Genomic DNA, 27,145 nt, shown 5'->3' with positions numbered 1-27,145 from the left:
AGAGTAACATCAAAGTTTTTCCTTTTCTGTCTCGCTGAAGACAGAATGTCTTGCATGTCTGACATGAGTTAGGTGCTGTAAGTAATTGATGACAATATTTACATTTTTTTTAGGTGAACTCTTCCTTTAACATGCACATAAAAGAGAAATTTTGCAATGATTGCGTTATTGTCAGCATGCAGCACTAATATCTGGAGAGAATGTCATTAGCTGCCTGCTCTAAACATCAAAGCTGTGTGTTTTTACAGAAAGGGTTTGCACTGAGTTTAATGAAATGCACTTTAAACAAGAGACACATTAAAAAGGCTCCACATTAAGCAGAGTTATTCTGTAAATTATGTTTGTTTGGCAAATGTCTTACTTTACAAATGCAGAAGTGAACAGACTTCAGTTTCCTAATGCTGAAGGACTGCAGTTGTTTTTTTTTTTTTTGTTTTTTTTTTTCAGCTGTTGTGCTCATGTAATGCAGTGTCTATGGGGTTATTGGGTGAATCTCATGAAAACTGTCAAGAAATGTCTGTGACATATTAACCACAAAATAATAATAATAAAAAAAAGAAATATGAATGATATTTTACATAAAGAAGTCATAAAAATTTTGCATAGTGACATACTGTAAAGTGAAATTATCTAATTTTCATTGCTGTAATTTTAAAACAAAGATATATTATTTACATATTTAAGTAAATTAAATGTTAAACACGTAACATTTTAAGTATACACCATGGTGCTATTTGTTGTACTGAATTTTAATTATGCTGATTTAAGTAAAAAAAAAAAAAATCCTTTGTGCTGATAATGTGCTCAATTGTCATGTCATGTCACAATGCCAAAGATATGAATGTTCCTAAAATAGGCTTTATGTTCTTTATATAAAATATAATTTCCTATTTTTTCCTATTCTGACATATCTTTATGAGATTTACAGTATTAGATAAATTTAGGCTGATTTTTTTAATTAAAAGAAGTTCAGGAGATTTCTGTTAGTTTTTTGTGCTCATGTTGACACACCATTGACACACTGCCTATGTCTGTGTTTGCTGTTGTTTGTCTCTGTCGCTATGGTTTTGCCATGCTGTACACACTGTATGCGTACATGTTTTCCTCATGTACCTGATCCCTAAATGATGTGTCTTTCATGTTTCCATTCATAATACACAGTTTTACATCCTGTTTTTGAAAATGGTTCACCTCATTTAGAGGCATTTCATTGAGTTTCTATTTTTGCTTACCTGAGAGTGTGTCTGGGTGTGTGTGTTTGTCTCATATTGCAGCATCAGAGCCTGAGGTTATCAGATGTTCACAGGAAAGCTCAGCTATGGAGAGGCATCGTCAGCATCCGACTTATAGAGGGTCATGACCTCCAGCCTATGGACGCCAATGGCCTCAGTGACCCTTATGTCAAATTCAGAATGGGACACCAAAAGTACAAAAGTAAGGTATGTTCTACAAGCGTGAGGGCTTTATTTTAACTCTAGTTGTTGTTGATTTGAGACTTATGATTTTTGCTTATAATCTCATTATATCCTGATGCTTGTGTCCTTTTCGGTTGTGCAGACAATACCAAAAACCCTAAACCCGCAGTGGAGAGAGCAGTTTGACTTCCACCTATTTGATGAACATGGTGGTTTAGTAGACATTACTGTCTGGGACAAAGATGCAGGAAAGAGAGATGACTTTATGGGCAGGTGGGTCATGCAATTGGCCATTTTCAATATTTTTTTAAAAGTTTGTATATGAAATTTTGATATTCAAGCATTCTGGTTAATTGTGGTTCATTATGAGCTTTTGGCAACATGAGAATCTGATATTTACTGCCATTAGGGAGGAGAGCATGATGTAGTTGTCGACTTTACTGCACACTAGAAATGTCCTCAAACCACATTTATAGCATAATACCCTTGTAATTACCAGTTTGTAACCTAAAAAAAATGTCCTCGCAAACTACCCAAACCTGCTCACTCACGCACCCATGCACGCACACACTAGAAAGGGAGAGAGAGAGAGAGAACCCCATTCAGAGTGACTGACAGTAGAGTAAATGGCTAAGGGAAGTGGGAATGAGGTAGCTGAGTTTCCAGTCTGTCCCCTACACTTTCCCTCATGCTTGTAGCAATTCATTGAGGTGGCATGTCTTGTAATTTCCCTTACCTTAAATGCTCATCTGCTTGAGTTCTCTTCCCAGTATCAGCTGGCCATCTTGCCCCAGCACTGATGTCAACATCAGCAACCCCATTCGGATCAGATGAAACTTTTAGTACTTGCATGATTACTCGCTAGGTGCCCACATTCCTGTAAAGAAATACAAGTTGTCAGTGAAGGAACAAGATGAAGAATATTCATGAAGTATTTTCAGGGAATTCCTTCAGTCTTTTACTCTCTTGCGGTTTCATTTTGCCATACACTTTCACATTCACTTTCTTTTTCTTTCACTTTCATGACAAAGAATACCATGGTATTCAGTTCTGGGTATTAACGGATTACATGTAATCTGTTTTATGTAATCATATTACAAAACAAAATACTTGTAATTAGATTTAATAACATTTTAAAATACTTGTAATCTGATTAGTTACTTTTTAATGGATTACATAATTACATGCAATATTAAGCAGGCAACAGCAGTCAGTTGTTCATAATTTATTGATCCCCTAATTCTTCTTCTTCTTTTTTTTTTTAATCTTTTACATTTTTCATTCGAAATCAGCCTGATATACTGTATGTTCGACCATGCCTACTCATGGCGAATAATAATGCAAATGACTAAACACTAAAATCTGTGAAATACTATGTCAACATCTTGTACAGTGGACAAACCCCCCCCCCCCCCCCCAAAAGACAATAGTTTAAAATAAGCATAGCTCCTCTATATAAGAATCTTTTTCTGCCATCATGGCCAAAAATAGCATGTAAAACAAAAAAATCATATCAATTCTCATGTATTGATTCAATAAATAAGTATTCTTAAATGCATTTAAGCAACATTATATCAAAATAGAATAGATTATCCTAGTTAAATACATGTGACATTACATAAACAAGAGTTTTAAGAGGTTAGAGGTAATTCAAAAGTAATCTAAAAATAACCAGATTATATTAACTACTATTTTTGTTAGGGTGTTTTGTTACTAGTGTTAGGGAAGTTGCTCCAAATAGTAATCTTTTACTTATTACCAATTACTGTCACATATTCCCTGTTTTTGCCTTGACTTATGTTGAAATTCTTGTTTAGTTCCCCATTCCTGTTTCCTGTGTTAGTTTTGTAATCCTTTGTAGTTTTATTTATTGATTGGTTTTCCCCTGATTGTTTCCCCAGGTGTTCCGCGTTCCCTTGTTTTCCCTTGTGTATTTAAGCCCTTGTATCCCCTGGTTTCTTTGTCAGTCTTTCACACTTGGTCACACTTTTTCTTTCTTTCTTTCATTTTTTTTTTACTGTCCTTTCAAAACGTGACATATGTAATGCTGACAGAGCTGCAAGACAACATGTGTTAGCGTAATGAAGATGATGCTGATGATTATAATGACGATGGTGTGTGTGTGTGTGTGTGTGTGTGTCAGGTGCCAGGTGGACCTCTCTCTACTCTCAAAGGAGTGCACACACAGATTGGACCTGCCTCTGGAGGAGGGTGAGGGCACACTGGTGCTGCTGGTCACCCTCACAGCCTCTGCTGCTGTCTCCATCGCTGACCTGTCTGTCAACATGCTAGACGACCCTCATGAGAGGAAAGAGATTCTACACAGATATGTGAGGACAAAGCTCTTACAGGTCCCCAGTCTAACATATGAGAGCAATGGCACCGTGCCATCAAATACCAATGGTGGCACCAGTGGAAAAACATATTCGCTGCTGTACTTAAAAAAAAAAAAAAATCAACACATTAACTATTATAATTATATTATTTTTGTATTGCAAAAATAAGTGCAATTACGAATAATATTTGCATTTGTGGTTGCTATGATATGCACATACAACAGTAAAGCATTGATTTAAAAAAAAAATGGGATGCAGATATCTTTTTGCTGATATCAACAAAAGTAACATTTGTAAAAAGTTAATTTATATTCACCTAATTTATATAGGGCTAAATTGAAATATATTCTGACAGTTTGACTAAGTAGGGACTCCTACTGATTAAGTACAGTCATCTCTTGGAATTTCTGAAGCCAGTTACTTTTTTTCCTACAATCAAATATATACATATTTAGAACTGGATTGCTCATGACGTCATATCAGTGAAGCCACTGTGCTGCCATATTGCTATGCCCAAACATTCCAATGTCCCTATTGACTTAATAGGAAATCATCCCATTTCAGTGAGTAAACATTAAGCATTCAATCACCTATTTTATATCTGAACTCGGCGTACACATGTAATTATTTATTTAAAGTAGAGAATTTTTCCTGTTTCTTTAAAGCCAGAGTGAGTTATGTATATCTATATCAAACAGTATCCACCTCTAACGATCTTAATCGGTGAACAAATCAGCTGAATGTAAACAAGTTCACTGAAACTGATGTAAGATACAAACAGACATTTCAGACTTATTTATTGTGATCATCGAAGTGTTTGTTCAGGGTTACTTGTTTTGTTTTTATTAAAAAGTGCCTTTTTCTCACGGTCACTTGAAAAAGAGTGCACGCTCTCTCTATCACACGCGCTGCACCTGAGGGAGACATTCAAAGCAAAGTTGGTTAAAATTAAACTGATACGGTAGATTTAAATGGCAAACGAACATGTATTCATGACATGTATCCATGTATGACTACAGAGAGTACTTCAATATGAAAACAAGCAAATCCTGGGCATTTAAGGCAATTTAGAAATCCTGGTCTGACTTTTTTTTAAAGTCCCTTTCTTGGGGTAAGGATGTATTGTCACCCTAAACAAAGGCAAAAACAAAAACTTTTCCTACTTACAATACAACTTGTGGACAGTTGGACAGCTTCCTTTGGTGATCGTTGTGCAGCATTGATAGACTGAACACCGGGGCAGGCGAATGCTCCGACAACGCAATGGACGTATATCTTCTCCCTCGTAATGAATATTATCCATAACAAGCTAATTAAACATTAAACATGATTGTCACTAGAGGGCGAAATGCAACTGTCGTATCCGCAGGTCGGTTATGGTGAAACGGGGGTGTTTTCGCCTGTCAGTCATTGATGCTCTATGAGAGTTTGGGCATACAAAGATGGCTGCTAGAACACTTCCGGTGGCTTCTCCTCCTGCTGGCAGTTTAACGTTGCGTCAGCGATCCAGTTCTAATATATATATATATATTATTTTTTTTGATCCATAATAATTATGAAAATGTACCATAGTTCTTCCATAGTTTTAACAATGGTATTTGTAATAAGACCATGGCTTCCACTGAAAAAGCCATGCATGGCTCCTCATGACCATGGTTAGAAACACCTATAAAAAGAAACTAAGGCATTTTTGTTATGAAAATAAATACTTAAGAATTTTGAAAATGCAATAATTACTGAAATAAATTGTATTACCTTAACTTACTGCCAAAACAATACTAGAATTATTTAGATTATACAGTATATCATTTAGTATGTATACACCACATTCCTGCCAAAATGCCAAAGTTAAAGGAATAGTTCACCCAAAAATGAAAATTTGCTGATAATTTACTCACCCTCAGGCCATCCAAGATGTATCGGAGTTTCTTTCTTCATCAAAACAGAATTTAAGACTTTTAGGCTTTCATTTCAGGCCTCCTCCTCTAAACAATGCAAGTTAATGTCCTCCATTTTTTGATGGTCCAAAATGCATATTTAGGGTGCATCAAAATAATCCACAGGACTCCAGTCGACAAATAAAGTTCTTCTGAACGCAAACGATTGATTATTTTTAGAAACAAATCTTATATACTTTTTAACTACAAATGTTAAGCGCGTCATTGTTTACATTGGGGTTTTTTTAATTATTATTATATTAGGAAATTTTTTTTTTTCTGTTTTGATGAAGAAAGAAACTCAGATACATCTTGGATGGCCTGAGGGTTTGTAAATTATCAGCAAATTTTCATTTTTGGGTGAACTATTCCTTTAAGAGGGTTAGTGTTACTATTACTATGGTAAATCCATGGTAAATTTATGTAAGGGTGGTGATGTGTCTGTGCATGACACAGTGTTTTCTCCTGTTTTCTTTGTCAGTGATGTTTAGAATGTCGGGCCGTTTGATTTGGTTTTAAACTAGTTTAATCACAGAGACATTAGCTGTTCAATGGAGTTTGCAATCGGCGTCACGCTTCTCACAGCTCTGTTTATAATGATCTGTGCTGTGCGGATGAGACTGGTCCAAGAGCAAAAACACCTGCTTTGCACTCGTGCCAGAGTCAGCACGCTCTGCTCTGTCCTTTGGTCCAAATTGATCTAGGTAGCGGACGTTTCAATTATCTTTTGAAGCATTTGCCATTTGATGCGTCTTATACGCAACAGAAAATGGCAGTGCATAATCAGAAAGATTTGGCCAAATTTGTAGTCGCACCAGTGCGACCTCTAACAATATTTAGCCGCACCGGCAGGAAAAATGTTTACTAAATACAACATACATTTTAAATGCATTCTGGTGTCTTATATTTATGCATGTGCCCTCATAAACTGATCTCACAGTGAAATCAGAAACAGCAGGTTGACTTTTCTTTATCTAAAATTAGTCTGTGCTTACCAAAATTCAAAACACTGCCCCCAGTAGCCAAAGCGATGAGTGTTGTTTGGCATTTGGGCTCATGTGAGCTCTATTTTCTGGTTGAAATGTCCACAGAGGGGCGCCAAAAGCGAGTTGCTTTCAGCTGTCCAGGCTGTAATACAATGAAGAGTAATGTCTATTTTATAAACTGTACCCCCAAACCTAAGCCTGACCATCAGTGAAGTAAAAATGTAATGTTAGAGGGAAATGGGCAAACTCCGAATCGCTCTCGTTACTTGTATCAATGCTGGATCTGAACCCGGGTTTCCCACACTGCTGGCACTTGTCAGTGAGTCTGCATAATGTGGCCGATCCAAATGTACCGGAACTCTCGGAAACAACATGCTGGCTTCCCGTGTGATCATGTTGGCCTGCAAATATTTATAAATATGCATGGTGTCTCAACAATGCTCAGTATTCTTTGCAATCTATTGTAAATTCACGTGTACATTTTACCTTTAATTTATCTGTAACCTTTGTTGTGTCATTTACCATCTCAAACCAAAATCTGAAACAATAGTTCAACAAAACTATTCACAATGAGTCTGTAACGCAAGAACCGGCTTAACAACATAAATAATATTTAATGATTAACTAAAACAAAAAGATACAACCAAACACATACAGGTCAGCTTCCTGTCATTCTCTCTCTCTCGCACTGCCTTCTCCGGTCGGCCTTATACCTCTCTGGCTTAATCAGCCTAATTAGGGGCCGGGTGTGCGGTTCTCCCGCTCCAGGCGGTCGACCAGGAGCCCCTCCCCGCTTGCGGTTGGCGGTCTCAGATCCCGCCGTGTTTCAGCTGGTAGGGGTCTCCTCCACCCCTGGCAGCGGCCCTGACTGCTCCAGGCGGTTGGTTAGGAGCCCCTCCTCCCCTCGCGGTCGGCGGCCGCTCCTCCACTCTCAGGCTACTGGGTTCATCTTGTGTAGGTTAGGTATTCTGTAACAATGCTGTGGCACTGGCAGTGACAAAGATGAAGACGATGACGATGAAGTGATGAACCCAAGTGCAGTTTATTTTTCAAATGTGGAATCACAAAACCCTGACTACAAACGTGAACTAAACATGAACTTGAACAAAACGTAAACATAAACATGGACTTGACTTGACTTGACTTGACTTGACTTGACTATGAACTTGGCATAAACTTGACTTGGCTATAACAAAACAACAAAGTTACATTCACAATACCTAACACCAGAATATGGCAAACATGAGGGCTTAAATACAAAAACAAGACAACCAATCACAAGACTACACTATAAACAAGATAACAAGACTAAATGAACTTAAACCAATGAAAAGACAAGACTAATAACAAAGTAATCAAACAATGAACCAATGAAAACAAGACACATGAACAGGGGAAACACATGACAAGATCACATGAGGGAACAGGAAATCACATGACATGACACCACATGACCTAAACAGCAACTAAACTTGAAAATGAAAGACATGAAAACAAGAACAAAACACATAGTCAGCTAATATAAAGTTAATCAACTGAGATATTAGCAAGTTTTATTTTTTTTAAATGAATTAATAATTTGTTTGATACTGTAATATGCATTAATAAATCATATACATTAGGTTGTGTAAAAGTGCTGCAGGTAGTTTTGCTTATACTTATCCACTGATACAACAGAAAAAATAAACTTTTGCTGTCATTCATTGTGTATTTGCTTTAGTGTGGCTTCTTCCATATTTTATTTTCAACTTGATTTTGTGACATTTCGATATAACGAATGCTTAATTCAGACGCAGGAGCTTCCCAGGTGCACACGAATGCAGCTTAAGGTGATATATATATATATATATATATATATATATATATATATATATATATATATATATATATACTGTATATATATATTTATTTATAAATTTTTTTTGTAATTTACACCAATTTGAAGATAAGCTTTCACTGTGCACAACAGACACTGTAGAGCCAGGTTGGAGGCTTTTTTATAGGTTGCCGACCGAAAAAGTCCTCAGCTACACCAAAACTCTCAGTCCATGAGACCTTGCGTCGCTATATCAGCAATGTAGTGCTCTAATAAAGAAATGCAATGAATTGTTCTGTCTCTGCATACTTATACAGTATGTGCCTCATACGCATACATTGAGCTGAATTTGGTGCTGAGTTCTCAGACCTGGCAGAACCTCAGCGATATGACCTCCTTTTGAAAAGCGCTCAACCTCTGGGGGCCAGAGATTGGTTCAGGCCTGTAGAGAGTAGTGTTGGGCCTCCCTGCTCTCGGAGGAAAGAGAAGAGGAGCTGATTGGGATAGAGAGCTGTGAAGGAGAGCAGTAGTGGGGGGCTGTGACAGGCTCTTTTCAGGCAGGGTGTGCTCTTGAAAGGCCTGAACTGAAAGAAGCCCAGTGTCCCTGTACGGAGGCCTTTGGCCCATCATGGCCCCAAGGCCCTCCAGTCCTCACTCTAGCACAATGCTCTCAGCCTCTCTCCCTCATTTGCTGCTATTTGCTGCTCCCTGCCACCTCTTTACATACCAAAAGCAAGGGACAGGGCTGAAACAAAAGGGCCACTTTTGTTCACACTCCTGTCTGCCTGTGATACAGCTGCTCTCTGGGGTAATACTACAGAAGAAAATCTTGAATTGCAACCATTTTTAGAGCTCAAGCGCATTGTGTATGTGTTAGATGTACTTTCGTTGTCCAACCGTATTTTGCTGCTTCCTGGTGTATTTGGAACAATGTTTGTGCGGAATATGGTGTGTACAAATTCCGCTCTAATTGAACTGGGAAGTCATGCTGGGAGATGTGTTTGATCTTCGGTTAAGTACCAGTGGAAAACACTCCACAGGCCAAATGGTGGACGGTTGACCTACATAACCATGCACAAAGATTCACAGGCTAGCGGCATCGAGCTCTGCACCGCCACCATGTTGTTCCACATCCACAAGAGGGAGCTCTTGGACCAGAATTGGAAATTTGCATCTTCTGACTACCGTTCAGCAAGGGATGGGGGAAATACAGAGCATGGTTAGTTTTGATGGGAGGGGCTGCTGTGCAAAATGAAAAGAAAGGTTATTTCACCTTGCACAACACAGTCGCATTTGTTTTTTGTTTTTTACTGGTTAAGGATAGATGTTCTGCTCCCTCGTTCCCTGCCAGCTCCCCCACCTTGTTCTCTGCATACGGGCATTCATTAGAACCCTAGCCTGCAGTCCGATGGTGACAGATATGCTTAAGAGAAGTCGGGAGCAAGGGAGGGAGGGGGTGTGTGGGGGTTTGGGGGGGGGGGTTGCTGGCGGGTAAATGGAAGATGGGACAGTGGATTTTAAAAAAGACACTTTAATTTTTTCCCCACTATTAACATATTCTCCGTTCCCTGCTTGACACCCGTTCAAATGAGTGAATTTAAAGATGTACCTTATCAAGCGTGGCAGATAACAGAAAGTGGCAGTGTTAGTGCCACACAATATGCCTTAAACAGATTAGCTCGTGCAAGGTGGTGGTCCACCCGTGTGAGCGTAAGAGAAGGGGGTTGGGAGGACAAGTGTGGGAGTGTGGGCTTCAAACGTTTTCTACCTCTCTATCACCATATGATCAGCTGTCTGAGGATAACCAAATAGCAAGGCAAAGCGCCCATAACTAGTTATCAATGTTCAGCACTAAAGGGCTAGGAGGCTGCTGATGCCCTCCAAACAAATAAAGTGTTTAAGAGTGCAAGGGGGGCTGGGTTGCTAGGTATAGAGATGCTGCGAAACTGCAGGTGCTCCCAATTTAAACTGTAGATGTCCTCACTTGGTGTTTGGTGGGGGGGGGGTGTGTTGCACGGAATGCAATTAAGTCTTTTAATGCAGTGTCCGCCAGCCTCAGATACATCATTAAAGTGGTGGAGGCATATCAGATGACTTACCGTTGTTTGCATATAGGGTGAATGGGCCGTCTCTGCCGAGAGCCTCGTCATGGTGCATTAATGGCATAGAATGAAGACGTCTGCCGCTAAAGGGCCGTCTACCTGTCGTTCAGCATGTCATGTTGTATCTCCTGCTCTTTCATTTACTGCATAAGCTTTACAACATGAAATAGTTAATACACACCAGACAATTCTGTAGCCTTAGCGGTTTCACAGATTTAATTTATTCATGTACATTATTCATGTTTGTGTAGCTGACATGAAATAGTTTTGGAAAGTTGACGTCCTTCTGTGTTACGTGCTGTACTCCATCTGAAACTATTTTAGACAGCCTTTTGCAAATTCTTTTCAAATTATTATGCATGCAGATTTTATTTGAGAGATATTAAAGGAATATTCTGGGTTCCATATATTTTATGCTTAATCAGTAGCATTTGTGGCATTATGTTGATTACCACAGTGAATGGGGCCAGTTCATAAATGCTAAAATACACACTGTTACAGTCACAAGACATAAACATTATGCATGTTAACTCTTAAATGCATGGTCGTTTGCCAAACATTATTACACACCTTGTGTCTTTAACAACACACCGCTTATATCAACATTTACATTTATTCATTTGGCAGATGCTTTTATCCAAAGCAACTTACTAAAGAGGAATAATACAACATAAGCGATTCATCTTAAAGAGACAGTAGTATGAAAAGTGCATCATTACAAAGTTTCAATTACATCAGAAAAATACTATCCAAGACAGATTAGAATGCAACAAGAATATACAGTATATATTTATTCATATATAGATACACTACCGGTCAAAAGTTTTGAAACACTTATTCTTTATTATACTTTTTTTTTTTTTTTTTCACATTTTAGAATATTAGTAAAGTCATCAAAACTATGGAATAAAATAAATGGAACTATGGGAATTATGTTGTGACTAAACAAAATCCAAAATAAATCAAAACTATGTTATATTTTAGCATCTTCAAAGTAGTCACCCTTTGCCTTGAATTTGCAGACATGTACTCTTGACATTTTCTCAACCAGCTTCTTGAGGTATCACCCTGGGATGCTTTTTAAACAGTACTGAAGGAGTTCCCATCTATGTTGGGCACTTATTGGCTGCTTTTCTTTATTATTTGGTCCAAGTCATCAATTCATTTTTAAAAAACAATTTTATATTAGTTTTATAATGAAATAAATTAATATGGTGGCACAATTATATTTTTATCTACAAAACTAATTTCAAACATTTAAGCATACACCTTCAGATCAAAAGATTTTTAAGATCATGAGAAACATTTCAGTCAAGTGTTTCAAAACTTTTGACCGGTAGTATATATATATATATATATATATATATGTGTGTGTGTGTGTGTGTGTGTGTGTGTGTGTGTGTTTATATGAGTGTATGGTCATATCTGTCACAAATGGATCTACAAAATGCCCAGATAGTTTAAAAAAATTCTAGGCATTTTTAATACAATTATAAAATAATAGAATAGAATATATTATGTTATGTTATAATTTGGTGTTTTATATTTCATGTATCAAAGAGGTGATGCAACAAATGATAGAATGAGATTCATTAGGCTACTTCCCCGTTGAAATTTTATGAGAATCAACTGGCTGCCAAACACATATTGAGCTACACTTAACATATAAAATACATATAAGTTACACATATCTATATTTTCGGGCACTTATTGAGTCTAGATAGATGCTCGACTTACATAATTTCAGTGGTACACCCAAATGACATTAGCCATATCATACTGTTCATGTGTTGTACTTGCTATAGTTTACTTCAATGTTGCTTCTTTGTCAAAAATCAATGTCAAATGTAAATCAAATCACTGAAACAACAGCGCCACCTTGAGTAACAAATAGTATGGATAATAAGTATGTATACACACATATGGGATACTGATAATTCACCACAATTGCACAGAAAATTGACATGATATAGCAGTAATTTGTATGAATATGGCACTTATTTGTCTTGTAATAAACAAAGAAATAAATATCCTGTGATGGTAAACTTGAATAGATATGAAATATTCATAAACATATGATTTATAGAAGATGAGGTATATATTGCGACACTATTACATATCTTGGGTCACTAAAGACCCTATACAGTTTTAGTAATTAAACTATTAAAACTGTTTTTTATTTTTTTTATTTTGTGCAATTTAGGATTTTTTTTTAATTTTTTAATTTATTTATTTTTTTAGGTGGAATGAGGTCCCAGGTCACTAAAAACCCGAGGTATGCATTTAAGGCTGAACATGACTTACTAACCTTATCTGTGTATAGTTATATCCAGTACCTAGATTACAGGGTTTCATTGTCAAGACAACAAAGTTGTACTATTGGATAAAACTTAACACAGATAAGGTTAGTAAGAGATTTTATCACACTAAAATAATGTTAAAATATTTTTGTTATACTTTTGAAACAATGTGTATTTTAACATTTATGGGCTGGCCCCATTCACTTCCATTGTAAGTGCCTCACTGTAACCGCATTTTTTATTTTATTTTATTTTTTATTTAGAATATTAATTTAATTGAAAGAGTACATGGGATGTCTGTACTCCTAAAAATTAATTTGTCACACTGCAGGCTCATTTAAAATAAACTATTGAAAGTCAAAAAGGTGGTAAAAAATGGTCAAAATCTTTAAAGTGACCACTAATAGGACTTAATGTATGCATTTTCCTGTAAACATATACATTTTAACATGTTAATAAAAAAAAGTCCATGTACACGTTTTTTCAAGTACCCTTAAATAGATTTTTTTCTAAGTTGATATTGGTTTGATTCTTCTGTATGTAAACAATAAATTGCTTGTGAGATGTTATAAACATTTCAGAACATAGTTCTCTTTTTCAATTTATTAATTTGCTTTAAATCACATTCTATTAGCATTTCTGGGTTTTAAAAATGAGCCTAAAATGGATTCTAACAGGATTGACCATTTGCAGCAGAGGAAAACCTATGGAACCCTGTCTTTAAGCAGTCATTTCCCAGAGAGAAGGACTCTATCTGTGCTTCACAGCTGTTGTTGTAAGCAGACAGAAATTATGCATTTTAATAGTAGCCAGGCGAGTGCAGGGCAGCTCGTGTGTAATGGACGTTAATGGGCATCAGTGCCAGGGTGACCTCTGCTGAAGTGGAGGCGCACAGTTCCTCTCTGGCCTTGTCACTCGCCTCCAAATCAAAATGTGAACAAGTACAGCAATGTGTGTGTGTGTAGAGAAGGGAAATCGGAGGAAGAGTGTGAGAGAGCAAAGAAAGAGGGAGGCGGGGGGTGGTGGTGGTGGAAGCTGTTAGCATTCCATTTTTATTATGACATTTCACAGTCATCCAATTTAATGTCCCCTGACCGGATTGTCCGGTTGGAGACGGTGGGCTTGAAATGTTATTTAGTGCATTGATAAAAGGTGAGCGCCTGCGAGATGACAGCGAGTCATAAGGCTCCGCGTGGTGACATTCATTTTCTCCACAACAGAGATGGAATAAGACGTCACGGTGACAAGCTGTCACTCAAGACACAGCCCCGCCATATCACCCCTCCCCTTCCCTTCTTTCTTAGTCCCTACTGTCTGGTTGGGGGTCAGAAGGAATTCTCTGTGTGTATGTGTGTGTGTGTTTGTTTGCTACCCCTTTCCTGTAATGGGACTAAACCTCTCTCCTCCTCAGCGTACCATATGAGTTAGCCATGCCTTGCCGGCCCCAAAGCTGAGGGGGGTGGGAAAATATATTCTTCAGCCTTTCATTAAAAAAATGAAGAGGCCTCATCTCCTGAGCTTTTCAATCTCGCTGCCTGTCTTTTGAGGGGTCTGAAAAGCCAGCACCCTTTGCAAACCAGAAATTCCTCTGCTATGGCAATTACTGGCTTCCATAAAAATTTCTGTCACTTTTCTTTAAGCCTCCAATAATCATAAATAACAAACCCTTGATATCTACAGAGAAATCATGTATTGAATGTATGTGAAAAAATTATTTGTCCCCCCTCAATCACCACTTGATTTTTTTTTCCTGTCCCTTTTTTCCTCTCCACTCGTTTGCTATCAGAGGATTTTTCAACAATAATATCGCTCATAACAGGCGAAGGCAGTCCGAGTTTAAAATGAATTAAGTCAGCAGCCTGGCCCTGGCTTGAGAAATTCAAATGATAATTATTCCTCAGGGTATGTGTAGGGCTTATTGCCAAAAAGAGAATTAAAGTGAAGCCTTCACTGCTTTTGAAGGCACACCGGTGAGATTGTGTCATCTCTGTCATTCTTGCTCTATTCACTGTCTGCCTATGAAGTGTTTCTTCAACTTTTACTCTGCTTCATATGAAGGGCAGGGATGTACAGTATGGGCATATTTTGTTGTTGGACAACTTTCTCTTCGATTTACCTGTTAAATCAGGAATATTGTATATTGCGCATGTATTAGACACACCAGTCCAGAGTAAAATGTAATTGCTCAGAAGACTTAAAGTTATTTTCTATGTTCATTAATCGACAGCATTTGTTGCATAATGTTGATAACCACAAAAAAATTATTTCAACTTGTCTATCCTTTTCTTAGAAAATAAATAAAATTGAGGTTACAGTGAGGCACTTATAATGGATGTGAATGGGGATAATTTTTGGATAGTTTAAAGACAGAAATCAGAAGCTTATAATTTTATAAAAGCACTTTCACTCTTCTGTTAAACTCGTGTATTATTTGAGTTATGATGTATAACAAATAAAATTGTTTAAATGGTCATTTTTAACAGTTGTTTTAGGGTTTGTTGTTATTACATTGTCATGGCAATGAACTTTACACAAAAAAGGTTAGTAAGTGATTTTATCACACTAAAATCATGTTAACACACTACCGGTCAAAAGTTTTGAAACACTTACTCATTCTTTATTATAATTTTGTTTTCACATTTTAGAATAATAGTAAAGTCATCTAAACTTTGGAATAACATAAATGGAACTATGGGAATTATGTTGTGACTAAACAAAATCCAAAATAAATCAAAACTGTGTTATATTTTAGCATCTTCAGAGTAGTCACCCTTTGCCTTGAATTTGCAGACATGTACTCTTGACATTTTCTCAACCAACTTCTTGAGGTATCAACCTGGGATGATTTTAAACAGTACTGAAGGAGTTCTCATCTATGTTGGGCACTTATTGGCTGCTTTTCTTTATTATTTGCTCCATTTTTAAAAAAAGTTTTTTTATTACATTTTAGTTTTATAATGAAATAAATTAATATGGTGGCACAATTATATTTTTGTCTACAAAAATAATTTCAAACATTTAAGCATACGCCTTCAGATCAAAAGATTTTTAAGATCATGAGAAACATTTCAGTCAAGTGTTTCAAAACTTTTGACCGGTAGTGTATATAATGTTTAAATCTTGTGGCTATACTTTTGAAATAGTGAGTATTTTAACATTTATGGATTAGACCCATTTACTTCCATTGAAAGTGCCTCACTAGAACCCATATTTTTGCTTTTTTTTTTTTTTTTTTTAAGAAAAAGGGGCAAGTCTAAATGTTTTTTTTTTTTTTTTTTTTTTTTTGTAATAAACATTATGCCACAAATTCTGTCAATTGAGCTTAACTTGTTTTGAACCTGGAATATTCCTTTAATGGAGCTTTTCATTTAAGCATCAGTTTTGTCTCATATTTTTTCTCCTAAAATTCCTTCGGAGAAATGAAAATAGAAACAAAAGAGACAATTGTTGACATGCAACAAGAATATATAGAGCTATAAAATTAATGGATAACGTATTGAAATATCTGACATTTGATTGCAGTATCTTGGCGAATCTGAGCACAGTTTGAGACTGTTGAGATATTAAATATATCTCATTTGTGACTTTTCTTTCTCATGTGTGTTTTCCAGGTGTTGTATTTGGTTGGAAAGACTGAATACAATATACTGTAAAATGTAAAAAAGAGAAAGAGAGATTCATGCTGTGACCACACAGTTAGTGTGTGATGCCTAGTTTGTTTCATGGCTAAATGTCAGCCCCTTTAATGCTACAAAAGACACACAAAGGAACTGTAATGGAGTATTATGGTGTCTGAATGAGAGGCTTTTATCGGTATGAGTGTAATTGACTCGCTCATAAATCATGCTTAAGTGTCTTTGCTGATGCACTCGTCTTTGAGCAGTTTATCCATCTCCCCAAGAATTACTGTTTAAGAAATTGGTGGCGTCTTGGTACTATTTTCTGTTTTCTTTCGTTTAATCGCTTACATACAGTAGAGTTATTCAAACAAGGAAAAAAATACCTTCTTTTTTTTCTTTTTTTTTTTTTTTTTTGAGGAAAAGCTTGGAAATGAGTATGGACACATATATACATTGAGAGTAAGTTGACCTGACTTCGGTTTGGCATCAGCGCTGTTTATTAATTTTTAATTGCCATTAATTTCCTTTTTCTCACTCCTCTGAAACAGCTTTTTTGACTTATATATGCGTTTTATTTGCTGTAGATGGTTTGTGGTGGTTTATCTTGGCTGCTCAAATGTGTATACAGTGTTCAGACTGTGACTAATGTAGAACAATACAATCATATCTTGCACCTCAAAACAGAAGTATGCTGGTTAATTACAGTATATGTAATTTTATTACAATAAGTGTTGCATTTCTAATGCATACATAAAATACAGTGACCACAGAAACTTAAACCATGCTTAAAAATGTATGAATGTCTGCATTGTATAGCTAAATATCAAATCAAGCATCATTTATTTTAAAGAAAGATAGGACAAGCACACTTTAAAAAAACCTTTGAAAAATAAAAGCTTGTTAGGTTTCAAATTATAACACAACATATATAATATACAACTCTCTTGTGCTGTAGACATACATTAGTTTAGGTTAACTCAAACTTGAGGGGAACTGACTTCTGAAAATGACAAAATGAAATAGTTATGAGAAAAGGTCTAGCATCATTTGTTTGTTTCTATCTATTGTAATGAAATTCATACATTTGTAATTGTTAATTGAATGTATGGATGTGTCTATAGACATTTTAGTGGCTACTTTATATTCTTTAGCTGTGTAGATATGGATTCTATCGTTATACATCTTGGGCTTTCACATACTTAGTTTTTTGTTGTTGTTTTCTTTCCAACCCCAACAGAGTCTACTCAAATCCTTTCACAATATTAAAGACGTGGGAGTGGTGCAGGTGAAGGTGATCCGGGCGGTGGGACTGATGGCAGCTGATGTTACAGGTAAGAAAAACTCCCCCCCCCCCCCCCCCCACACACACAGTGATCTTGACATATGATTTCCCACTCTGTTTTCAGCAGTCATAGATAAAAAGTATCATTTTCTGTGGAATGGTCAGCAGGAGTCTGATAATATAGCATTCTGCTCTGTACTAATGGATTAATGGCTTTCAAGATCACTGTGTTTTTTTTTTTTTTGTTTTTTTAATTATTAATATTTTCTTTTCTTTTTTTATAATGCTTCTGCTCTGATTTCCATTCATTCTTGCTTTTAATTAGGTCTGCAGCGAACAAACCTAGTTTCTGGCACTATGAATTATCAAGTTGACAAAATACAGAAGACGGTGCAGAGAGTCGATTCTTATTCACAGTTGGAGTGAGACGTTAACAAACACATTTACCTTGGATCATTTAAAAAAAAAATGTTTTATTAATACTACACCAGTAAAATATGCAACATAAATGCATTGGTTTTTGGTTCTTGTCACACTTTTGGGGCTTATTTTACTTTAAAGCATTGTGACCTCATTGCAACTGAGTCATTAACTGCTCCTCAGTTGGAGTGTGTTATATTTAAATGAACATATTTATATGTAACTTTTGACTGTCCCTTTGCTTGAGGTTGTGCAGTCAACGTCAGTTCTGGCTTTGAAGAGTTTTAGGGTTCCCACGGTCATAAATAACCCAGAAATATCAGAGTTGTTTTTTTGTTTTGTTTTTTGTTTTTTAAAAGTGATGGAAATAATAAAAGAATCATGAAAAATCATGGAAATTCAAATAGTGAATATACTTGTAATATGTTCTTATGCTCCAATCTAAAATGGTCCATTAGCTAGATATTGATCTGGACTTGCCCTCAAGCCAAATGGTATTTGATTTGTGAGCAAAATGCTACCAGTTCACAAATCTGAATGGTTCGTTATCGAATCAAAATTGGTCTGAATTGAAAATAAATTGAAATGGAAATAGAAAAGTCATGAAAATGTATAGGTCAAAAAGTGTGGAAACCATTACAATTGGATTGAACACCTGTGTGGGAAAGAAAAGGCATGGAAATTTGTACAGTTAATACATTTCTAGGTATTTTTCTTGTGTAGAGTAAAACTTCCCCCCAAGCTAACTGATGTTCCATTTGTGAGCGAATCGATCTTTTAAGTTGATTCTTTTCAATGAATCGGTCAAACCAGTTAACAAATCAATCTGGGGTGTGTTTCTCTTACCTGTGGTTAGAAGCATAGTTCCTTGTTAGTTTGCTGTGTGGACATTATTTCACTTCGCTGAGGCTTCTTTATCTGTTATTCCATATATATCTTTCATTCTGTCAACACTTTGACAACATCTGCATGCATTTAAGAAAATGGCTTATTCCAGGATTTTGCAGAAAGCGGCGTTCTGAAACATCACTTAAACACGAATGCAGCTGTTTAAGGGTTTAAGGCTGTTAAGAGAAAGCAGTTTATCACACATGGTTTCTGTCGGAGAACACATTTTAATGTGTTTATGTTAATGCATAAGTGGCATTATATATGTTTTTAAGAGTGCACATATGTGTATGTGCTCAAGTGCACCGGCGGAACCCCGAAGTTTGATGTAGAGGGAAACCCATCTATTGCAGCGTATATATCTACACAGTGCATGCAGCTTTCTCACATTAAATGGCTTTCTGGTGTATGTGTAAGTGAGCTTTTATAATTTAATATTCGCTGAAGTCACTACTCCACCCCCTGCATAATGTCATTAACAACAGCTCTATATTGTTGAACCAACGAGATTCGAATGATGGATGTGCAACATAGTTACTACGGTTTCGGGAAACAGTCCTGACGAGTTAGTTAATTTCTCTAACGATGCATCGTAGTGTGGTGATTAAGCAGTGTGTTGTACTGGAAACGCACCCCTGAATAGTTCACTATCAAATCACTCTGAATCAAAATGAATTTTAAAAATGCTTAACCAGTAATTACAAATAACTGGAAAGGCAATTCACAGAAATTCAATGGTCAAAAAGTGTGGAAACCCTGGAGTTTGGTTTCTATCACTTGTGTGGGAAATGAAGCTGAGAATTTCAGCACAAGAATATTAATCCAGTCAACACAATCGGTTGCAGACAAGGTGTGAGGCATTGGAAATAAACAAGTGCCACAAAAAGTGAAAAGATAGAGGGAGAGAGAGAGAGAGAGAGACTTAGAGGGAGAGATGTAGAGGTCATTAGCACCGTCACTCTTGAGGTAGAGAATCTCGTGAGGTTCCTCTCCACTAACCACTGTGCATTCGCTGTCTACACATACTCTCTAATCGCCTAATCGACGCCTTTAATTAAGACATGCTCAATGGCAGAACACCCCCACACCCTTCAGCCTCCCCTTTCCCGTTTACGGCACAGTTCTGCAATCACCCCTTTACTCTCTCCTCTCCGGGGGTCCGGCCCACTACGTTGACCTCGTAGCATGGTCTGGTGTTCCCTGGGGAACCACAGCCTCCTCATGAGCTCTGATTTCACACTCCTCTTCCACCACAAAGCGCCATTGCACAAAGCTTTTCTTAGAGCCCTGGCTCGCTCACGGATTCACCGTCTCAATCGGCCCTGCTGCTGAGGTGTCAGCCAACAAGGTTACGGGCCAAGGAACAGTGCCTCCTCTAATAGAGAGCTCACTGGAGAAAAGGAGAGTCTAGGAAAAGAGGAAGGGAAGGAAAGTAGACATAAAAGTGAATGTGGACAGGAAAGAGGGAAGCATCTTTTTTTCTTGTTTTCTTTCTCGCATCACTTAGTGTGTGTGTGTTTTTTGTTTTTTGTTTTTTGTTCTACCCCTCCTTTCTGTCTGTTTTTCATTGTAATTAATTGAGGCTTTTATCTAGAGTGCCTCCACTCCAGGCCAGCAGGATAAATGGTGACAGTGTGTAAAACCAACAGTATTTAGGGACAGGACACTGCTTTCTTTCTGAATAGGCCCACTCAGTGCTACTTATAGATCACTTTGAATTAATTTACGTCCACCTCAGACATTACTCTTACAGTTGTGTTAGTTATCCAAGCAGTACCAATTTCATTCACAATCGGTTTTCAAACAACAGCAACAAATGTACTGTCCTTACTCCAGTCAGCGTGTTTGTATATGATAAGCCCCTTTTCTGTGCAGGATTGAGCAGAGCGTTCACATGCAGGTACGTTTGCTTAACACAGTCCTGTATTTCATTTAAAACGCCTTCGAGACCTAAGAAATTTAATTACCGTTTTGTACGTCAGCGCACTGTATGCTCATCAGATTGCAGCCGAAATGAGGTTGAACACATCTCACCGGTCTGTGAGGATAGAGTCTGGTTGGCCACACCTGGGGAGTCAAAGTTTCATTCAGTGAGAAGCGTGTAATTTGCTTAGACAGCTGCTGCACAAACACAGTCTTACTTCGCGTTGAGGATGATCAAGTGTCACCATTTGGATATGGAATATGGTGATACATTCCTCCGCCTATCAATAAACATTAATTTAAATGTAGATGTAAATTATTTTTTAAAGGTGAAGATATACAAGAAGAAGACATTTATAATTACAAGAAGTCATGCCAAATTAAGTGTGCGTATGAATAAATGGTAAAGAGAGTTGCTGACTGCTAAAAATGTATTAAAAATAGTAACAGGATTTTATACAAATACTTTTTCTCAAATTTTTGTCTAAAATTCTAACAGTATATTATTGCTAATCCATAGCTTTTTAACTAAAATATGTTTCCAAAATGGTCTTACTTTATTCATTTTTAGTGCAATACTCTTAAAAATAAAGTATGCTTTACAATATATATTTCGCACAGTTTTTTTCTGTGGACTTAGATCTGAAATTTACAGTACAGAAAGCAACAGTAAATTTAATCCGATATTTGTATTGTCTCACATAATAGTGTAATCACTGCATTGAAATAGATTTCAGTTTAAATACCTTACCCAGTGAATTAAAAATCAATTTGAACTTATCTAGATGATGGATATGCCTGTGAAATTGATATGGCAGGTGGCAGAAAAGACTTTCCATTGATCAATCTTTACTTGTCAACTAAATATCTTTTCTTACACAAATGTTACACATATTTGTTATTCTCTTAAACTGATTTTATACTTTTCTTTAACTTTGCTGTACATGTTATCTTGTAAAACAATTTAGCAAAATACGAAAGTAGCATTTTAAAAATGCAGATGCTTTTTGTTGTTATTTAAAAAAAAAAAATGCTATGCACAAAAGCGCTCCCAATTGTTTTGTTTTTAGATTTATTTAACAGCTAAAAGTTTAGATCAGAGCTAACAGAAATAGTTTTTAGTTCTTCACTCAGGGCGGATGGTGGATGCTCTCACAGGTGCTGAGGGCCTGTGTAAGCGGTGTGAATGTCTCTGAGAGTCCGAGGAGGGTGGCGACCCTCAGCTTGAAGTGATTTCATGTGGCCTGGATGAAATGAAGCAGAACTGTCAAAAAAATGACTAAGTCGATGCGTTGTAAGCAGGTGCCTCGCTGACAGTGATGTAAGCTGTGGAGGGTGGCGCCCCTCGGCTTGAAGCAGGTTCTGAAAGGCCTGGATGTTAGAATCTCTAGTCAGCAGGTGAATGGAGCTTTGCCGGCCGGACACTTTTATCTCTGATCGATTGGAGTATGTGACGCGCCAGGGGCAGGCCCCTGCCCGGTGGTTTTGGCTGCTATGGGCAGTCAGTTCCAACCCCGCTCAGAGGTTTTGTTCAGACGGAGAACAATAGTCTGTTAAATTATGAACATTTATTTTCATATGAATATTAATAGTTGAAATCAAAGCATAAAGAACAGTGGATTCGACAAATATGTCTCTAGAGTGGAATGCTTATATTAATCTCTTTAGTACATGAATATACTAATATCAAGAGATATTCTCTTGATCTTAAAATATTTTATATAAAGAATTAGAAAATAAAAAAAGCTTATCTTGCTTTAAGACATTTTACTTGGTTAATATGAACACTTTAAATTCCCTTTTGAATGGAAATAGTTCCTTGTAATTTAAATAATTACAAGAATTGTAATATCTGTCTATATCAAAACATATCTACCATAATCGACAATATCAAACGAAAGCATGGCCACCAATCTCCACCAATCTGTTTTCGACATTTCTCACATTTGGACTTCTGTGTTCATTCCCATCTGCCCTCTATCTGGGTCCAGCTGTTTGCGCGTGCATGTGTGTGTTCACACTGGAGATATAGAGATGTCCTCACCGTGCTAAAGGGCAGCAGAGAGGCTGACACACTTATCTACCTGTGTGAAAACAACTGTATCGTTGTAACTATGGGAAATGCACCACACTGGGGCAAAATGAATATATCAAATCAACTTTTCAATGCTAAGTTGCTGGCAAATCTTTAGTCTTGGTAAAAACAGCAGTGTGGTATGATCCGGCCCTTCAGGCTTGCTGTCCCCCTCACCTTTATCAGGTAGTCATTCCCCCAACACACCACCCAGTGTATTACACCACAGAAAATACAATAAAACTGATCAAGTTAATGTGTGTGTGTGTCCCTTACAGGGAAAAGTGACCCCTTCTGTGTGGTAGAGCTCAGCAACGATCGGTTACAGACACACACCGTGTACAAAAACCTCAACCCAGAGTGGAACAAAGTCTTCACATTGTAAGTGTCAAAATGTCAAGAGCACACACACACACACACACACACACACACACACACACACACACATATATATATATATATATATATATATATATATACAGTATAACATTTGCATATTTTCACATATTTATTGACTGTCAAATTTATAGAGCATTTTTTTAAATATACTACAATACTGATATAAATATATAAAATTCAATATTTTTAAGAATGCTTAAAACATGTAAAAAAAAAAAAAAAAAAAAAAAACGGACAAAATATTCAATACATTTCAAACTTAATTTCTCTATTTTCCAAATAACAGCTAATTTGTAATTGTCAAACTAGAAATAAGAAAAAAAAAATGTTTTGCTAAGCTTAAAATATCTATCATTAAAGATTCTGAATAATATGTCTGCATACTTTTGTCAGTATATAGATACAAATTCTTATTAAAATCACATTCATGAGCTACTTATTTTATAGGGTAAATACAGTATGAGAGCTGAGAATTTAAGAATTAAAGTCAGATGTAGTCTGGACTATATAATTAAGCTCTGTATTTGTAGATGAAAATGTTACACATAAGTAAACTTTTTCTTTAATAACAAAATTACCTTCTGTTGGAGATTACACTCCCACTGCAAGTTTAGCCATTGTGCCGTTTGATAATGTGCCATCTATAATTTCTTATATTAGGCTGATATCTAGATTTTGTTCCATTGATTATTTAAAAAAAAAATTTTTTCATAAACTTTCAATCTTTATGGCTGAAAATTCATTTGCGAATTCCCATGGAAAGCTGGGTAATCTAGCCTCTCCTTGGAGCACTCATCTTTTAAAGAATAACCTCATTTTCTTTCATTAGACTTCTCCTCTTTAGCCTACTTTTCAAAGATAGCATTTCAAATGGAGAATTGCAGCATCTTTTTTTAACCCCAGCACAATGGAGATTGTCACCAAGGATTTAGATGAATCACATTTTTTTTGTCATGACTTGAAAGATATTTTCAGTGTTTAATATTAGTCAATGACTTCCTCGTCTACCCTTTTTTCCTCAACTAGCAATGTGAAAGACATCCACTCAGTCTTAGAGGTGACTGTCTACGATGAAGACAGAGACCGAAGTGCCGACTTCTTGGGCAAAGTCTCTATACCATTGTTAAACGTAAGTCCCAAGCCTAAAGTTTTTGAACAACAATGGGCCAGTTTTACAATTGGGGAAATGAATAAATAAATAAATAATGAAAAAAAAAATAATACTAATAAGTTTAATAAATAAATAAATGTTGGGGGGAAAATTTACCAGTGTGGCATGTGTCAAACTTTTTAGTGAATTTTGCAATTATAGAGCAGGATGTGAAAGTTCCAAGCCTACTGACTTTTCATATAACAATGGGTCAGTTTTACATTGGGGAAAATGCAAAAAAGAAAAAAACATTTTCACAAAGTTATAAAAAACCATTTGGCATAAGTGATTTTATAAAACATCATGAATCATCATGAAATATACTTTTTGTATGATAATAAGCCAGTTTGAGATTGGGGAAATGTAAAGAAAGGAAAGTTTTCACAATGATAAAAAAATTTTTTGCCATGTGTCTAACTGTAATCATTTTAGAAATCATAAACCAATATGTGAAAATCACTAAACCTACTGACTTTTCATAAAACAATGAGCCTGTTTGAGATTGGGAAAAGTTTTCACAAAGTTAAAAAGCAAAATTTTGGCCATTGTCTAACTTTGTAGAGATTTTAGCAATCATAGAGTTGGACGTGACTGTGAGAAAATGGAAAATCTGCTAACAAAAACAGAGTAGAAAAGAAAAAAGAAAAACACGGGTGGGGGGTGGGTGGGGGTGATTCCCCAGGATAGTTAATTTGTGGCTGACAGTGGTCGGGACGTAATGAACAGGTACTTGTCAGAGCCGCCACAGTTGTTTTGGGCTCTCTGTCAGATGCAGCAGCTGGGGTTCAAAGGTCACATGGAGAGTGTATTCAGCTGGGTATTGCCAGACAGACGGCTGTCATGTTCTTTTTCCGCAGATCCAAAATGGAGAACGCAAAGCTTATGCCTTGAAAAGCAAGGAACTGACAGGGCCAACCAAAGGGGTCATCTTTCTCGAAATAGACGTGATTTATAATGTCGTAAGTCCCACTTCTTTTTCACTTCTTTTTTTTTTTTTTTTTTCGTTTTTCATCTTTCTCTCCCTTTCTTTATCTGCTTGTTCTCTTCAGTAAATTCTGTCATCCCTACCCGGGGCTGTCTGTCCCCCTTCCTCATTCTCTCTTTTAATTACTGAAAACTCCCCTTTCCTCAGCCTTTTATTTGTGCATCTGTGTATCGCCGTGTGTGTCCCATCCGCCATTTTAGGCGGGAGTGTGAGAGAGTGTCACATGGTCATGTGGTGTGTGTGTGAAATGGAGGGATGTCTTGATATATGATTAGATTGTTAATGACGCATCATGATTTCAGTACGTCTGGTAATCCCAGTCATGTGGGCGTCAATTATTCTTAAACTACACAATGGATTTTGTGCTGAATAATGAATGAAATGTATATGTTGTAGGTGAAAGCCGGCCTGAGAACTTTGATACCAATCGAACAGAAATACATCGAAGAGGAGCCACGGGTGTCCAAACAGGTAACAAGGCTACTTTAATTGCACCTTTGTCGAAGGCATTTAAAATAATCCCCCAAACACAAGTCGTAGCGAGATCTCAAGGCAGCAGCATCTCTCTTACTGCTGTGTCTTCCTTCTCTTCTGGAGGTGGTGAATAGAAATGTCAAGCTGTCAACGTTGGGGGTGCATAAGTAGATTGGCCATCCTTTAGCTTGGACCTCAGTGGTTCTTCTGCTGTGCTTCTTTTTGTCACCCCGTTCAATGTCCCCCTCCACATCCCTGACAAAGGGCTGAATTGTTGGGGTTGTTCCAAATCAGACCTGTCATGGAGACAGTGGGCCAAACACACATACTCTCTCTCTCTCTCTCTCTCTCTCTCTCACACACACACACACACACACACACACACACACACACACACACACACACACACACACACACATGTTGGTGCAGCTATCCTGATGAGGACTCTCCATAGACATAATGATTTATATACTGTATGAACTATAGATTCTATCCCCTAACCCTACCCCTAAACCTAACCCTCACAAAAAACTTTCTGCATTTTTACATTTTCAATAAAACATCGTTTAGTATGTTTTTTTAAGTGATTTGAATTATGGGGACACTAGAAATGTCCTCATAAACCACATTTATAGCATAATACCCTTGTAATTACCAGTTTGTAACCTAAAAAAATTTCCTCGTAAACCACCCAAACCCGCCCCCACACACACAATAAAACACTGCTGAATTTATGATAGAAAGTGTGCACACTTTACACTTTTCAGTGTGAATTTGCCCCTGACCCAAACTATCTCTGTGTTTGAGAGGGAGATGGCAAGAAAGATGCAAAAATGGAAGACAAGGGCAAGTGTATCTGCACAAGATATATTTTTCATTCTTAAATTACGAAATACTCTTTTTTTGTCAAACATTTCTTTTATTATGGAGCATTGTGTATTCTTCAGTAGTGTGATGTCGGATTTCACCTCTCATTTACTCTCACCTGATTAGTCCCAAATGACAAACAAAATGGCATACTTTAAAGGGATGGCCAGA

At 36.8% G+C, this 27,145-nt stretch overlaps 1 protein-coding gene across 4 annotated transcripts in view; it reads left to right on the top strand.

Moving 5' to 3' along the window:
* The window catches only part of LOC127416940 (multiple C2 and transmembrane domain-containing protein 1-like), a 313,291-nt gene that overhangs the window by 181,310 nt on the left and 104,836 nt on the right, over positions 1-27,145 (top strand). For all 4 annotated transcript variants that reach the window (XM_051656578.1, XM_051656568.1, XM_051656558.1 and 1 more), the window contains 8 exons: positions 1,275-1,439; positions 1,558-1,688; positions 3,559-3,745; positions 17,750-17,843; positions 23,378-23,480; positions 24,525-24,627; positions 25,506-25,607; positions 26,030-26,104. In XM_051656578.1, coding sequence (XP_051512538.1) covers positions 1,275-1,439; positions 1,558-1,688; positions 3,559-3,745; positions 17,750-17,843; positions 23,378-23,480; positions 24,525-24,627; positions 25,506-25,607; positions 26,030-26,104 — 960 coding nt within the window. The remainder of the gene's footprint in view (positions 1-1,274; positions 1,440-1,557; positions 1,689-3,558; positions 3,746-17,749; positions 17,844-23,377; positions 23,481-24,524; positions 24,628-25,505; positions 25,608-26,029; positions 26,105-27,145) is intronic.

This window comes from Myxocyprinus asiaticus, chromosome 3 (genome assembly GCF_019703515.2).
Source record: "Myxocyprinus asiaticus isolate MX2 ecotype Aquarium Trade chromosome 3, UBuf_Myxa_2, whole genome shotgun sequence".
NCBI classification, from domain to species: domain Eukaryota; kingdom Metazoa; phylum Chordata; class Actinopteri; order Cypriniformes; family Catostomidae; genus Myxocyprinus; species Myxocyprinus asiaticus.
Note: the sequence above shows the minus strand (reverse complement) of the source record. Positions and strands in the feature narration are given on the sequence as shown.